Source organism: Seriola lalandi, unplaced genomic scaffold (assembly GCF_002814215.2).
Source record: "Seriola lalandi dorsalis isolate HSWRI2012SDOR001 ecotype SW California unplaced genomic scaffold, Sedor1 jcf7180002054560, whole genome shotgun sequence".
Taxonomy (NCBI): Eukaryota; Metazoa; Chordata; class Actinopteri; order Carangiformes; family Carangidae; genus Seriola; species Seriola lalandi.
In genome coordinates, this window is record NW_019525113.1 from 961,431 (window position 1) to 976,038 (window position 14,608).

Genomic DNA, 14,608 nt, shown 5'->3' on the forward strand with positions numbered 1-14,608 from the left:
TGAGATTTAATGATAATGATGATGAATGTTGTGAGGCGGCCACACCTGACCTAAATATGTGAGGCGTAATTCTATTTGTTTCCTGTTCCTCCACCTTATCCTTTCACCTAGCTTAACCAGTTCTGTGGCTGTATTACATCACCATGTTGACTTCCAGCCACTGTGGAGCACTTTGAAATTAAGTCTGAAATAAATGATATAACCCAAGCAAAATCCCATGCGTCTCTCCTGCTGTAGCTTAATGTGTTTAATCCCAGTATGATTGGATGGCAAAACCTGGAAGGAAAGTAATCAGGGTCTGTCTTTCTGCCTCTGTCTCCCACTTTTGTCAGTTTGGTTTGTCATTGCTTGATGTTTTATCATACCATTTTATGCACAACAGTATTGAGAAGGTCCAGCTTCCCGACATGGGCTCCTATCGATGTGCTGTTCTCTTAGAAAGCCAGCAGATTTTGTCTGAGGAGGGGAGCATTCAGCTGGAGGGTGAGTCTATCTCCAGCTCCCTCACATACAAAAAGATGAGCACACTCTGTTTTATTTGGATTGTTAAAAGAGCGGAGGGTCTGATTCAGCTGATTCTCTCTCAGGCCTTCCTCATTTTTCTGTGGAGCCCCATCACACGTCTGTAGTGGCCAACGTATCCCTGAGCCTGAGCTGCGTGGCCCACGGACCTCCAGAGCCAGTCAGGGTCATCTGGCTGCAGGATGGTGCACCTCTCAACACCCTGGCGGACCCGGTGGCCCTGTCGCCCTCCACTCTCAACCTCACAGGTATCATCTATGACTCTTATTACCTCAGCACTCAATGACACATTTGGACAGCTTAGTTGTAACATACTCACTTTGCACTGATACAACCCAATATTCAGTGATCAATAAATAAGTCTGGGAAGCAAATGTTTTAGTCTTTAAAATATGAAGAAATACTTAAAAAGATGTCCAGTACATGTTGACAGAGCTGAAGGTGATATTTTTCAAATATTTTTTTCTCCAACCACCAAACACGGAGATATTCAGTTTACAGTCAGATTAAATACAAGAAGACTAGGTCAAAACCACGTATATGGCTGGACCATGTACGATCAAGGTGCAAAGTTGAGGAGTTGAAAACTGATGTCGTGTTGTTACATCATTGCATTCAGTCAGCCTAGTGTCTTTATCTGTTTGCTTCTCTCCTACTCTCTGTGCTCACATATACAGTATTTAAAAACAGTCAATATAATGACTGAAACGCAGCCCATTAAAACTACATGTTAACTTACAAGCCATTTCCAAGCTGCTGTTCTGAAGCTGCAAAAATCCTGATTATATAAGCACAAAGTTGTCTGGCAAAATCACCAAACACATAAGTTAGAGACAAAGACTGTGCTGTGATTTCAGCTGTATTTACTGTAAAACGATCACTCAGAGAGAAAGTTAGAAACAACAGAATATCTGTCTTCTTCAGCCTCTGTCTGGGTAACAAACAGCTGCTCCACCTTTCTGCCACTTACTAACAGAATAGGCGCCAGAGAGAGGGCATTACTGGCGACTCTCTTCTAAGTAGCCAAGGCTTTTCCAAAGAATTTGTCACTAGATTTGTCACTAGGTGTTTTTTTGGGGGGAAAAAAAGTGTAAATCTAGTGACAACTGTGCTAAATTGGCAACACTGCAGGCTGTAAAGACCCCCTAAACCTGTAAGCGCCAAGCTCTTTGGAAGAGCAATGGTCAATGGAGAAACTCCAACTCAGTCATGTGGCATTCGGCTGACCAATGATGGAACTATGATCACTCAACTCTCTCAGTCAGTCAGTCAGTCAGTCAGTCAGTCAGTCAGTCAGGGACACAGGGCTGGCCATGCTATTGTAGTCCAGCCAAAAGAACAGCAACTCCTCACATTTGAAAAGCTGGAACCAGAAAATGTTTGGCATTGCTGACCAACTGACTGATTAAGCGACTTCTCTTTTCAGCACGATTAGTCGAAGATGAAATTGGTTTCAGTTTAGGACCCAAGTAGCAAAGTTTTAAATTACTATAAAGAAGACAATTTGAAAATCCTTGGTTTTCATTTAATCCATTTAGGCTGATTATAGTGTACTCCTTCAAAAGCTACACAGCAACCATCTTCTATAGTTTCAAAGACTTCCAAATCCCCCCCTTTATGGTTTAAACAAAACCACCAAATAACTACCCTCCCCAGAGAGAGAAGGCTGGCTGGCACAGTGCCAGTGGATCCATTGAGGATGTACTGTCCCTTGTGGTTGTGTGGTTGATGGGTAAAGGCAGAGCAGCATGCACAAGATGGACTACTGGGAGATGGAAAATAAATGGGCTGAGGGCATAGAGAGATAAAAGAGAGAAATATTAAAAGGAGGAGGGGTCTGTTACCGCCTGAATGCAAACCACAGCTGCGTGCCAGATAGCTGGCCTGTATTAAGTCCAGTAGTAGGAGGACAGGCAGAGCAGGCTGAGTCAGACTGAAGGAGGGAGAGGCAGGCGGCAGCGGTCGGTTGAAGGATCTGGTTTGAATCATCAGAGTAGACTGCCTGGTGCTGACCAGCACCCATTTGACAGTAACGTACACTCACATGTCTGGAATGGACAGCTGCAGTGGCAGAAGACAGGTCCAAACCAAGGCAAACACAATAATCTTTCAATAGGCCCATAAAGAAAAATGGCATGAACCAGTAAGGAATCATGGACAACACATGCCCCTATACCTTCAAGAGTTTCCATCCGTATCTGACGGACAGAGTAGGAAAACCCCTTTTATTCCTAGTTCGCCAATTTTAAGGCCGAAAGCAATTGCATAAGTGAACATAAACCAAAAGAAAGTCCTCATGTTCTGTTTCATGTTCTTGCTTTTTGGGCCTAAAATCCCCAAAATCCATTGTGACTGCATGTTTACGATCACTGTCCTACTGAAGTCAGCACTTTTAACCTCATAGTTTCATTTCAACTCCAATAAGTACTGAACTGTTTGCGTCATTCATCAAGCAAGAATGTGGAAACACTCGCTGGCTCCTGCTTCTTATCGGAGGATTTGATACATGTCTCTGTCTCGTGTATTTGCAAACTGAATATCTTTGCATTGCACTGGGTTGTTGTAGATAAAACTAACAACTTGAAAACATAACCTAGAATTTGTGATGGGTATTTTTCACTACTTTGTAACATTTACAGGCCAAATGTTTATGAAATGTATCAAGAAATTAGTATCTTAATCAACAGTGAATATGATACTTAAATCCAATAAGCTGGCGCACATAAACGAAACTATGAAAAGCACAGTGTGTCACAGTCCTAATACTTTTTGAATGGATGGTACACTATACTATACTGTGTCATTCCCAGCTGACATTAACAGTGTTGGTCAGAGCTGTGACGAGCTCAGGAGCTCTTCCTGTCGACCGACATTTTCAGCTGGTCAGGGGATGTTGTGTTGCAGTTTGCTGATGGGGAAGGAAAGAGACAGAAGGGCAAGTGGCGCAATCTCGAGATGGCCTGATGAGCAGTTCATTCACCCAAGCAGCCAGTGATCATCCCTCACCCCTCCCTCCCTCCTTTTCCTCTCTCACAACCCCCTGCTTCACCCAGCGAGGATCGTACCCCCTGTTCTTTTTCCGGCCGCAGCACAATGGAGGCATGGTGCCGTCAGTGCAGGGCAACACACTGCATGATTCTGTGTTTGTGGCTGATGGACAGTGTCGGGGTGTTAGATAACAGTGATAAAACTTGAATGTCACATGTTTCAGTGTGTGTGTGTAAGACCGTGTTGTCTTGTGGAAAGACTTGAGTGTGTGAGCACACTGTGAGTCACTTTGTGAGAGGACTCATTCACTGTTGAATGCGAGTATGTGTCACAGTGTTGTGCCCCCTTCAGAGGAGCCTCGGCCTCTTGAAGGCAGCAGCTCAGCATTTTACACCTGGACGCCAACGGAGCCGCTCTCTCTTTGATCTCACAACTACACTGCAAGAAATATTAAGATGCAACATGTTGCCAAGCAGTCTTACAGTCTGCAGGTTAGAGATTCTCAAGTTAAATCAGGAATTGTCACCCTGTAAGTGATTTGCAGGTCTAAAGACGAGTAGGCCCAAATTTGGTTGAAGGTTTTTTTAAAGGTGCTATTGTATACACACACACACACACATACATTGATATATGTTTTATATATATATATATACATATATAAAATCAAACAATTTTAACAAGATGAGTATGTGTTGGATGGAGGGGTGGCTGAACTTTACCTCTGTATGGTCACAGCTGCTGATCTGATTTTGATTAAATGTAGCAGAAAGATGCTTGACACTGATTGTTTTGCTCTGGTATCATTTCTGCAAGACCTGAAAAATGTTATTGACAAAGAGATCACGTTACCTTATGGAAACTATTACCCTCAGTGTTCCCACTTCAGTTTGAACTTTCACAACATTTCTCACATCAACATTATATTCCAGTCAGCATGCTGAGCAAGGGTTCTAGGTTTCAGAAGACCTCAAAAGTTCCTGCTTCACACGTGCGTGTTGTTTCTTTTGTCTGTCCAGGTTTGAACACGACCAGCACCTTCTCTTGTGAGGCTCATAACCGCAAAGGTGTGGCCACGTCCGGATCTGGTACCATCACAGGTGGGTGTCACATTATTGAGGCACTGACACTTCTAACAGCTCTCTTCATTCAATTTGGATGAACTGTTCCTGCTTAAAATAGTTTATCGCGCAATACCTTGTTCATATATCTCTATATCTTCTTTGTGTCTTTCTTTATTGTCTTTAGTTCTCCCATCACAGCCTCAGAATCTGAGAGCTGTGGAGATCACTCAGACAAGCCTCCGTTTATCATGGCAGCCTGGTTTCGGAGGAGACTACCCGATAATCCGCTGCTCTGTGCAGGTGAGACAACGTGAGATACATGTGAGAGGAGATACCACAACTAGCTGAGAAAACTAGCTTGGAAAAATCAATGCAACTGTTTGACCTGCATGTTAAATAAACTTACCACTCACTCTCTATTTGTGGGACTGTGCAGACAGACCACAGTCTTACCTTTCCCAAGCCCGATATTAAAGAAAAGAGAGCTTGCTTTTCTTTTCTTCTCTTAACTCATCCTCTACCCCTCCCTGCTTTATTCATGTACCAGTGGATCGGGTTTCACTCTGGGAAAGTGGCCTCCTGGACCAATCTTATTTAGCACCACTCCCTCTCTTTCGCTCTCTCTCTCTCTCTCTCTGTCTTTCTGTCAGTGTCTCTCTACCACTATCCTGCTCTGTGGCCATTACAGCTCGTCGCTGAGAGGAGGAACATTTTCTCCTGGAGAACGGAGCAGTGCAGCACCACCCCTAAACGTCTGGTTCTAATAAAGCTGCCCCTCATACCTCTTGCTGTTCTTGCCCCCTCCTCCCCCACCCATCCCCTCCCCTCAGTCTTCCCTCACCCCCTCACCCTCACAAGGGAACAAGGCGAGGGGCCGGCTTCAGCAGAATGGGGCAGAAATCTGAATTTAACGGTTAATTTGTGTGGCGAAGAGAAACATGAAAAAGTGTAGAGAGAGAGAAGAAGAAAGAAAGAAAGGAAGAAAGCAAGAAAGAGAGAAAGAAAAGAAAGAAAGAAAGAAAGAAAGAAGGAAAGAAAGAGAGAAAGAAAGAAAAGAAAGAAAGAAAAGAATGAAAGAAAGAAAGAAAGAAAGAAAGAAAGAAAGAAAAAGAATGACTTAAAGAAGTCAGTTAAAGAAAACTGGAAGAGGCAGTGACAGCAGGTATTGTGGGTCTGAGCCATGTGGGGAGAATGCAGGCTGAAGTGTGACTCAGGGCTGAGTTGCACAATTAAATTAAACACACTTGTTTATAGGCTGGACAGTGATTCATCAGGTCAGGATTGACTCTCTCTCTCTCTCTTCCTCTCTCTCTGTGACTCACACACAGCCATTTATGCACTCCTCATTCATACAACTTAATATTCCATGAAATCAAACCATGTAACTCACATTATGAGGAAAAATGACTCACCCGGCGTCTGATATGAAATCTGAATTTTCCTGTTGTTTTTAAACTCATTATCTAAGTAGTACATAACAGCGTCTGCACATACACACACGCAGTAATCTGTTGGGCTGATCATAAAATTTTTAGTTTCATTATGTATACTTCTTATGTGTATGTATCTTCAGCTCTGACTGTGAAGCTCACTCTGTGAAATGCAGCCTGTAGCCTGGAGGAGCCGCTTTATAATGAGCAACGCAACAGAGAACAATGGTCCAGACCAGCAACTTTAATGTGGTTTTAAGATTGCTGCAATGAAAGATCTTTCTGCCTTGTGTTCCTCTTTAAATGTGTTTACCACAGAGGGTTTGCAGAGACAGCAGGTTTCTGCCTGTGATTTTTGGTTAATGACTTCTGCTTTCAGTGCACCTTGCTGAGCCCGAGTTAAATCACAAACAGCAATGAAGCAGATTTGACACCATTTTTGACAATTAGCACCCAATGACCCCACCACCACCACCACCACCATCATCATGCACAGACTCTTTCTTCCACAACACATCATAAGCAATCCTGTCATTGACTGTGCATTAAGAGAAAAATAATACTAGAAAAACAACTTAAGAAAGTGTTTTTGATTGAAGAAAACAGTCATGAATTATCAAACTCAGATATATATAAACTTAAATAACTTTCTTTGAGAAACTGTAACATAAATTATTACAAAAAAGTCACTCAAAGTAACACAAATTGAGTTAAATATGCGTGACGCAAATTGAAACAAACTTTGTCAGATCAGCTTTTTCATCAAATGTTGATTTCCACTATTCACAAATTATTTTAACCCTTTATTCCCTTTATTAGATATTGATGATTAATAACAGTTACCCCGTGGTTGGTATTAGTAGTGTTTATTAAGAACACATTTCCCATTTGAATCCAGTTGCTTTCTATCACAAATATTATGTTTCTGCATGTGGTCGCTCTGTACCATTGCTATGTATATGTATAGTGTAAGTCTTCAGTGGGTGTTTTTGGCTTTATTTAAAATTATGAACATGTTTGAAGCAACATGTCCATTTGTTTTTCAGTTCTTCTTCTATATACCATTGCTAAAAAAAAACTTTCGCTGCATTTACACTAAAAGAACAGCATCCTCTTCCTGTTTGTGCTGCAAAGCAATAAAACACATTGCCCACCAGATCTGACGAGTCAATCTGAAATCCACTGTAAAAGCATGTCGAGGATGCAGCAAATTAAAGTCTGGTATCTCAATGTTCCAGGCCAAACATTCGGGAGAGTCCCTCACAGCTGGCCCAGATAAGATGATCCACAACCAGAATGTGAACATCCCACCAGCCACCCACCTCATTGGGGACCTGGAGCCTCACAGCCTCTATACTGTGAGGGTGGCCTGTCACAGCAGTCAGGGCCCATCTGACTGGTCGCCCTGGGTGGAGCTGCGCACCAAAGAAGGAGGTGAGAGCCCTCCAAGTGAGGAGATGTTTGTTTTCACCGTGTCTTGTGTGTGTGGGATCGCTTCCTCTGAAGTGAGTGGAGGTCAGGGCTGTGTTATCTGGCTACCGACTGAGGTTCAAGTCCAAGTCTCCTCCCATTCCCGCTGTGTGCTGTAGCAGTACCTAACTAATGCTACATAACAGCGAGCAGGAACGGCTGAGCCACTGTTTTAAGTGTTTTCGTCTGTACCAAGGATTGTTTTATTGAACTGTAAAGTAACATGTTTGCCCAGTTTGGAACATTAGAATTTAGCTATATTTGTTTACTGCTAAAAATACCAGGCCCTACAGAGAGGCATTTACCAAGGGAAAAGTCTTAATGCTCCTCTTCAAAGTCTCAGTCAACCAAGTACAAGTACAAGTCATGTCAAAAGTCTTCATGGGCCTATTGCATCTTTTTCAGCTGCCTGAATGCTGACAGTTAGAATCATGCAGCTTTTGAACACTTTAAAGATGTGTTTTTATTTTTAGCTATTATAGCTATAGCTATTATAAGGTGTACAGATCTGATATTTGATTAACTATTTTTGCTCAGGATAGTTAAAGGCTGTGGCTGTGTATGTGTGTGTGTTGTGTGTGTGAAAGAGAGAGAGAGAGAGAGAGAGAGAATTATGTTCTGATTATCTCTTATGCTTTGCGCTGTCTGTCATAAGCTCCTGGCTTAGCTGAGTTTAACTCACTGCAGGTCTGAGTCTTTTGACTGCTTTTTAGTTTTATTGTAAGTGAGTCAAGACTGGGAACATACTGAATGATAACAAGGAGTCAGAGAATCGAGTTACTGTGCACTATTAGTCATAATATTCCTTCCTGTGCCCCTTTAACTTAGTCTGTGTTTATGAAGAGCACCAGACTCGAGGCCCTGCACCTCTGTGAACCCTGCTCCAAATGTAAACTCTTACTTGAGGTAGAAGGCAGACTGGTATTGAAGGGACAGAGTAGGTGGAGACGGAGACGGTGGAAAAGGGAGGGAGGCTGGACATTAAATTCTCCTGAAAGGCTTCAGTTAGGATCGCAGCGATCTGTCCAGACTGTAATGCTAGGCTGGTGTGTGTTTGAGTTTAAACTGAGGTGGGATTTTCCATGCCAGCTCATGCTGTCTCTATCCCTGCATGAATAGAAATGGAAATAGCGTACACTAAGAGGAGAGATATGCCACAGGAGGGATGATGGGGGCTTTCCATGATGGAAGCTGCTCATAATCTAAAAAACTCTGCAACGCAGCATTTCTCACAAACAGAAGAAGGGAGAAGTAGCACTCTTTGAAATGCCACTGTAATGGAGAAGGATGAAACATGGTTTTTAGATGTTCTCGTTACAGATTTTCAAGTTTCATTTCTTCATTATAACATTCTTTGTTTCATTTCAGTGGAAAAATCCTCCTTTTATGCCAAATTTTATAATTTCCCTTTGGACAAAATCTTTTTATTCCTCCTGCGGCAGCTCTTTCTATGCTCCTAATGAGTCAGAGTATGAACAAAAACAGAAGATGGGATTCAGCTGGTGGTCAAATATAGTTCAGGAAGCAACGAAGGTCAAAAGGAATGAGTGAATGAAGGGGAGAGGTAGACTGCTCTCTTCTCTTTCTCTGTAGTTTCAGTGCTGAAGACTGTGGCTCTGTGAGAAAACTTTTTCGAGTCTATTTCTGTTCCATTTGTTTCTCATTAGTAAGTTGTGCAAATACAGTATGTGCTGCACTAGCTCATGTGTCATCCTGGCACAGATGTCCCCATTTGCTACTCCTCTGTCTCCTTATTAATTCTTACATTTTACAATTCATTACAGACTCTCCTCCTTCTCTTGCCAGCATCAGGCTGACTCCCTCTCATTTTGTTACAATTGTCTTTTCCTTCCTCAAATCTTGCTGAGGAATTTATTTCCTGCATTTCCAAACAAGCTGAACAATTATTTTTTTCTGAATCCAGTCTTTCAACTTCTCTCCTTCACCCCCACCCCCCCACCCCACCCCCCTTTTTTTTTGACCTCAGATGACCTGTGACTTCTCTTTCCAGAGCACACAGCTAGGCACTGTGGGAAAAAAAAAAAAAAATAGCGGGCTGATGATGAGAGTAGGCAAGGGATGGATGGAAGAGCAGGGAAACGGGGGAAGGGGGCGCTTTGAGAAAACACTCATTTTGCTATTTTCCCAAAGCCCACTATTTTCCCCGGAGGATGAGAGCACAGAAAGAGAGGGGGGAGGGAATTGGCGGGTGGGAGAGGAAGCGAGGTGACCCATGTCGCCCATGGCCCTTCTAATCCTAAAGCGGCAATGAGATTATGTTTTACGTTTCCAGTCTGTATAATGCATTTTCCTTTTGCTTCCTAGAAAAGCTCCAGAAAAGCATCTTTCCAAAACACAAAACAAAGTGAAGTGAATGAACTAAGACTGGGTGTAACAATGTGGTTATAAAATACTTACAAGACGAGTATCATTGTGCACTTACACATCTTACATAGTTTGGTACGCTAAAAACACAACTGAGGAGCTCCTGATTTCCTCTTTACATTTGTGAGTCTGTAGTGACACGAGGATTAATCCAGAGTTACAGGACACAATACACACAGGTGCTTCACATTTGATTGTATTTAATGATACTCCCAGCAAAAATGCAACAGCAATCATTAAACGTCCCATATTTTACACTTTCTAGTGTTTTATTTTAAATTTGTTATCCATAAGAAGATATATTTGTGGTTTTAAGTAGAAAAAAACATCTCAATGTTGTTTTACATCTCCTCTCTCAGGCCTCTTCCTGGGGCTCTAGTAACAACAGGTGGGGAGGCTCTGGGCCTCTTTTCTGATTGGCTCACTGTTTTCTGAGTATTTAAAAAATAATAATAAATAAAAATATATCAGATTTCAGGAAAACACAAATCCTGCAAGGTTGGATGGTGGGTCCAGCTGGGCGGGGCTTGGTGCATGGCTGAGAGCAGTGACTGCTTTGTTGTGACATCACAAAGTTACAGATGTCCTGACAGCTGGTTTTAAGGCTCAGTTTCTGAATACAGGCTGTGTGCATTTCTCTGTGGACTGAGGCTTTGATACTTTCACTGTATTAATATAGAACCTAGACCTGATCTATAATCAAACAAAACATAGAAATCTACCTTTATACAATATGGGACCTTAAATTACTCTGTTTGTTAAAGACAGACAACATTATTTTCCACCATATAAATTGATGCGAGGCGGATGTCAATAAAAGCTGTGACACTTCTGATGACACTAACATTCATGGTCCGACTGATCTGGGAAACATGTTTCCTGTGTAGTGCTGTGTTTGTTTTCATTTACGGAGAACAGACTCCAGATCCCAGGGTTATGAGTCAGTTTTTGGCTGAAGGATGACCCTTTTCCATCCACGTGTTGACCTATGTGGAGGCTCAGCAGACTGAGAGGACAAGATATAGCAGAGTAACAGCCGTGCCTCTGAACAATGTTTGACTATCAGACGCTGCTTCTCTAATCGCAGCATGCTACACAATGAGAAACAGTAGTCTGCCTTGGATGCAGATGTTAACCTTTGCTGTTGTGAACTAATTGTGGCTCAGAAGTGTTTGTTTCTCAGCCTACTGCCAAGCCAGCGCTGCTTTCATGTGGAAAACAAAGGAACTACAAGAAGCATTTTTTCTCTGTAGATTCCTCATTTCAGAAAAACAACAACAGCACACATCTCCTTTTTTTTTTTCAAGTGAGACAGTTTTTTTTTTTTTTCCCTCCAAGTTTTACGTCAACAATTAACATTTCTGTTGACTTGAGCTCAAAAAAGAGAGAGGCATTACCACAGAGAGGGCAGCGAGCGAGAAGAAAACTTGGAAAGGAGGAGATGGAATCATGTTGGACGGGAGACAGGGAGGGAGAAGGAGATGACGAGGGGAGGAAAAGGAGAGAAAAAGATGAGTGGGTAGGCAACAAAAGAGGTGGAGAAGGAGGAAGAGAGATGACGGAGCATAGGTGGAGACGAACTGCTGGAACGAACTTGACTTGGAGGTTGTTTTTGTTGCCGCTGGAAGGCAGAGCAGGGACCACATGTGGAAACAATCACCCGCCAAACGCTTCCTGATAACATCATCCATAGGCTGGGCCATGTTTCCCAAACTCACACTGACTTGGTGTGTGTGTGTGTGTGTGTGTGTGTGTGTGTGTGTGAATGTGTGTGTGTGTGAGTGAGTGTGTGGGTGTGTGTGGGTTGTCCAGCCAGTTTGTGTGACTTTGTAAGCCTGTAGACCGTGTGAGAAACAAAGACAAAGAGAGCCTTAACTCAGACTCCCAACAAAGAAAATAAGCGCTGTCGCCTCCTTGCGAAAAAGGTTCTTCGATTTCTGTGCTATCCCGAGCATCAGTCACACGCGCACACACGAACACACGAACACACGTATGCACAAATACCTCATACTATTTCTGGCATGTTATTCAGCTAGGTTTTCTCTCCACTGGGTATTTCTTTTTTCGCTCTCTGCTTCAGAGAGCCAGGAAAGAAAGAGGCAGCCGAGAGAGAACAAAGCAGAAGTAGGGATGGAGTCGGGACAGCATGAAACAGGGAGACACAGGCCTCGGCATGTGTCCATCTGAGTTCGCCCAACCATGCCGACACAGAGAGGGAGCGCGCTGCCTGCTGAACTCAGCTAATCGCCCCTGTCTGTGGTGCCTGCCTTTTTTGTCCTAATAAAGCTGAATTCCCCACATTCTCTGACATCTGCTCCTTCCAGCTGTTGTAGTTATCCACACCCTAGAGGCTCAAGGCTGTCAAAACAACACACGCCTGGCTAACCCCCGGCCTACTGGCCCCTGGCCGCTGAGCCCGCAGTTGCAACACTGACTCCTTCCGACTCCCAGTTCATACCCCAAAGTCTTTTGACACACACCTAACCTTACAACAACTTTACAGGTACAAATGTAACTGTGCGAGAAGTGAAACGCCTTCATGTCCTTTTGCGTTTTGTGCCTCAGTGCCAGAAAACCCACCTGTGAACGTGACCGCGGTGCTAAACGGGACAGAGGTGCTGATGGTGTGGGAGGGGCCTCCGGGGAAGCTGAACGGAGACCTACAGGGCTACATGGTGGAGTACAGCACCCCTGTCACCCAGCAGGTCAGTCAGACACATACGTTATCAGATACCGGCAGATATAAAGAAAATCTGTGCGATGCTGACAGTCTCACCCTCTTTTCTTTTGGTGACAGTTGGTGGTGGACACTGGATTGGACACCGAGCTTTCAATCAATCTGTCTGTCCCGCTGACCAACGTGTCTTTTCGAGTGTGTGCCTATACAGGAGCAGGGCAAGGACCCTGGACCCCCACACAGACCCTGACACTTATTGCTCCTGGTGAGTGAAAACTCATAACTACTAATATATATTACTGCTAAATTAATGTTTTAGGATTTAAAGAGTACACAGATTCTTTAAGATAACATTTCTCCTTCAAAACTGCTGTCATTTTGTAAAGAAAAATTCACAATAATACCAATTCATTTTTAACAAGAAGGCCTGAGATTTTCTTACAAATAAATGAATAGTGTAAGCATGTGTTATTTCAGGTTTTCTCATGAGAGCGAAAACACTGACATAAGCTCTGCTCTTCTTTTCTTCTGTTCCCCACAGAAATGGAGGAATTCAGAGGTGAGTAATGACCAGCGTTGCACATGCAAACCTATCAGCACGCTCCTCTGTGACCTCTGTGAGTGGCACGTAATGACACAGTGACAGTAGAAGTGAGCTCATGGTGTTTGTTCTGCCACTGGACTTCTCTTTCTCATTCTCTGTCACTGGGTTCCTTCATCACAGTTCCTTCCTGTGAATTTCAGAAAAAAGGGAAGGAAGAGAAAAAGAAAAAAGAGAAGAGAGGATCTCAGAGGGATGGGAAAGGGGAAGAGGGGTGTTGTGGGGAGGGGGTGAATGGAGAGACGCATCATAAATATTTATAACAGGCAGGAACAGTGCAGCATCTCTGTTTGCTTAGTCTAATAGAGCCAGACAGACAATTCAAACAACAAGAATGGCAGATAAAAAGAGAGGAGAAGAAGGGAGGAGGCAGGGAAAGTTGGGGGAGGATGAGTGTGAATGGGAGGAAAAGTTGAAAACAGTAGGTGGGTGGAGGATGTGAGAGTTTAGCAGTAGCTTCCAGGAGTGGCTGGGAGTAACTTTAATGTGAGAGATGGGACAGAAAGACAGAAAGAACTCATATTTAGTAACAGAACAAATATTTCGATTGAGCTCAACAACTATGGAGGGCAGGACCTAGTCAGGTTGACCGATTGTAATAATGCTACATATGTAAGAAGTGTACACTGTCTTATTACAAGCCTGTAAAACTGTTTAAATCAGTGTATGAACTTAACTGTCAATGTGAGGAGAGTTTGTCCAGCACATCCGCATGTAGGAACAATGGAAAGAAGAAGAGGAATTGAACATTGTACATTTGTATCTATTTACTATTATATTACACAGCAGAAGACCCCACCCCAAAAGTGACTTAATACATCAGTAGAAAGCACAGCCTAAAATTGAATTAGTGTTTCCGTCACTTTAAGAGCTCCATAATCCTGAACGCTGACTTCATAAAAGACTTACATTGCTAAACTCTCGTCTGTCTCTGTCCACACCCCTTCCCTCAGGTCCGTCATCGCCCCCGGCCTTTTCCTGGCACTGGTGGTATGTGGTGATGGCCATTGCCGGCGCCGTGTCCATAGCTGTGCTCATGGCTGTTTACGTGGCCAAGCTGCGGCGCAAGGAGACGCGCTTTGGGTGCGTAGCCTTGTGGGTAGAAGGGAGGAACTCGGTAGCTGTGCCAAACCAAAAAAGTTTTTTTTTTTTTGTTTGTTTTTTTTCTTCACTTTCTTGGCCTGGTTGAGCCACTTGTGCATGCACTCTGAAGCGTTTAGATGGAGTAGAATACGTCTGTTTTGAAATTCTCATGATTTATGGAGCAATGCCACGCTCTCAGCAGCGTTCACGTATCCGCTGCGCTGACCTCTCATTGTGTTTTGTGTGACCTGTGTTTGCATGTACAGAGAGGCATTTGAACCCATGATGGAGAGCGGAGAGCTGGTGGTCAGGTACCGTGCCCGCCGCACCTACAGCCGCAGGACCACAGAGGCAACATGTGAGTTCCTCTCTCTCTCTCTCTCTCTCTCTC

General features: G+C 43.4%; 1 protein-coding gene across 1 annotated transcript in view; it reads left to right on the forward strand.

Annotated features, from left to right (window-relative positions):
* Nucleotides 1-14,608, forward strand: part of axl (AXL receptor tyrosine kinase) — a 28,073-nt gene that overhangs the window by 4,300 nt on the left and 9,165 nt on the right. The window contains exons 3-12 of the mRNA XM_023415996.2: nt 383-483; nt 588-770; nt 4,527-4,607; nt 4,756-4,871; nt 7,240-7,435; nt 12,422-12,561; nt 12,654-12,798; nt 13,075-13,092; nt 14,088-14,217; nt 14,484-14,575. Coding sequence (XP_023271764.1) covers nt 383-483; nt 588-770; nt 4,527-4,607; nt 4,756-4,871; nt 7,240-7,435; nt 12,422-12,561; nt 12,654-12,798; nt 13,075-13,092; nt 14,088-14,217; nt 14,484-14,575 — 1,202 coding nt within the window. The remainder of the gene's footprint in view (nt 1-382; nt 484-587; nt 771-4,526; nt 4,608-4,755; nt 4,872-7,239; nt 7,436-12,421; nt 12,562-12,653; nt 12,799-13,074; nt 13,093-14,087; nt 14,218-14,483; nt 14,576-14,608) is intronic.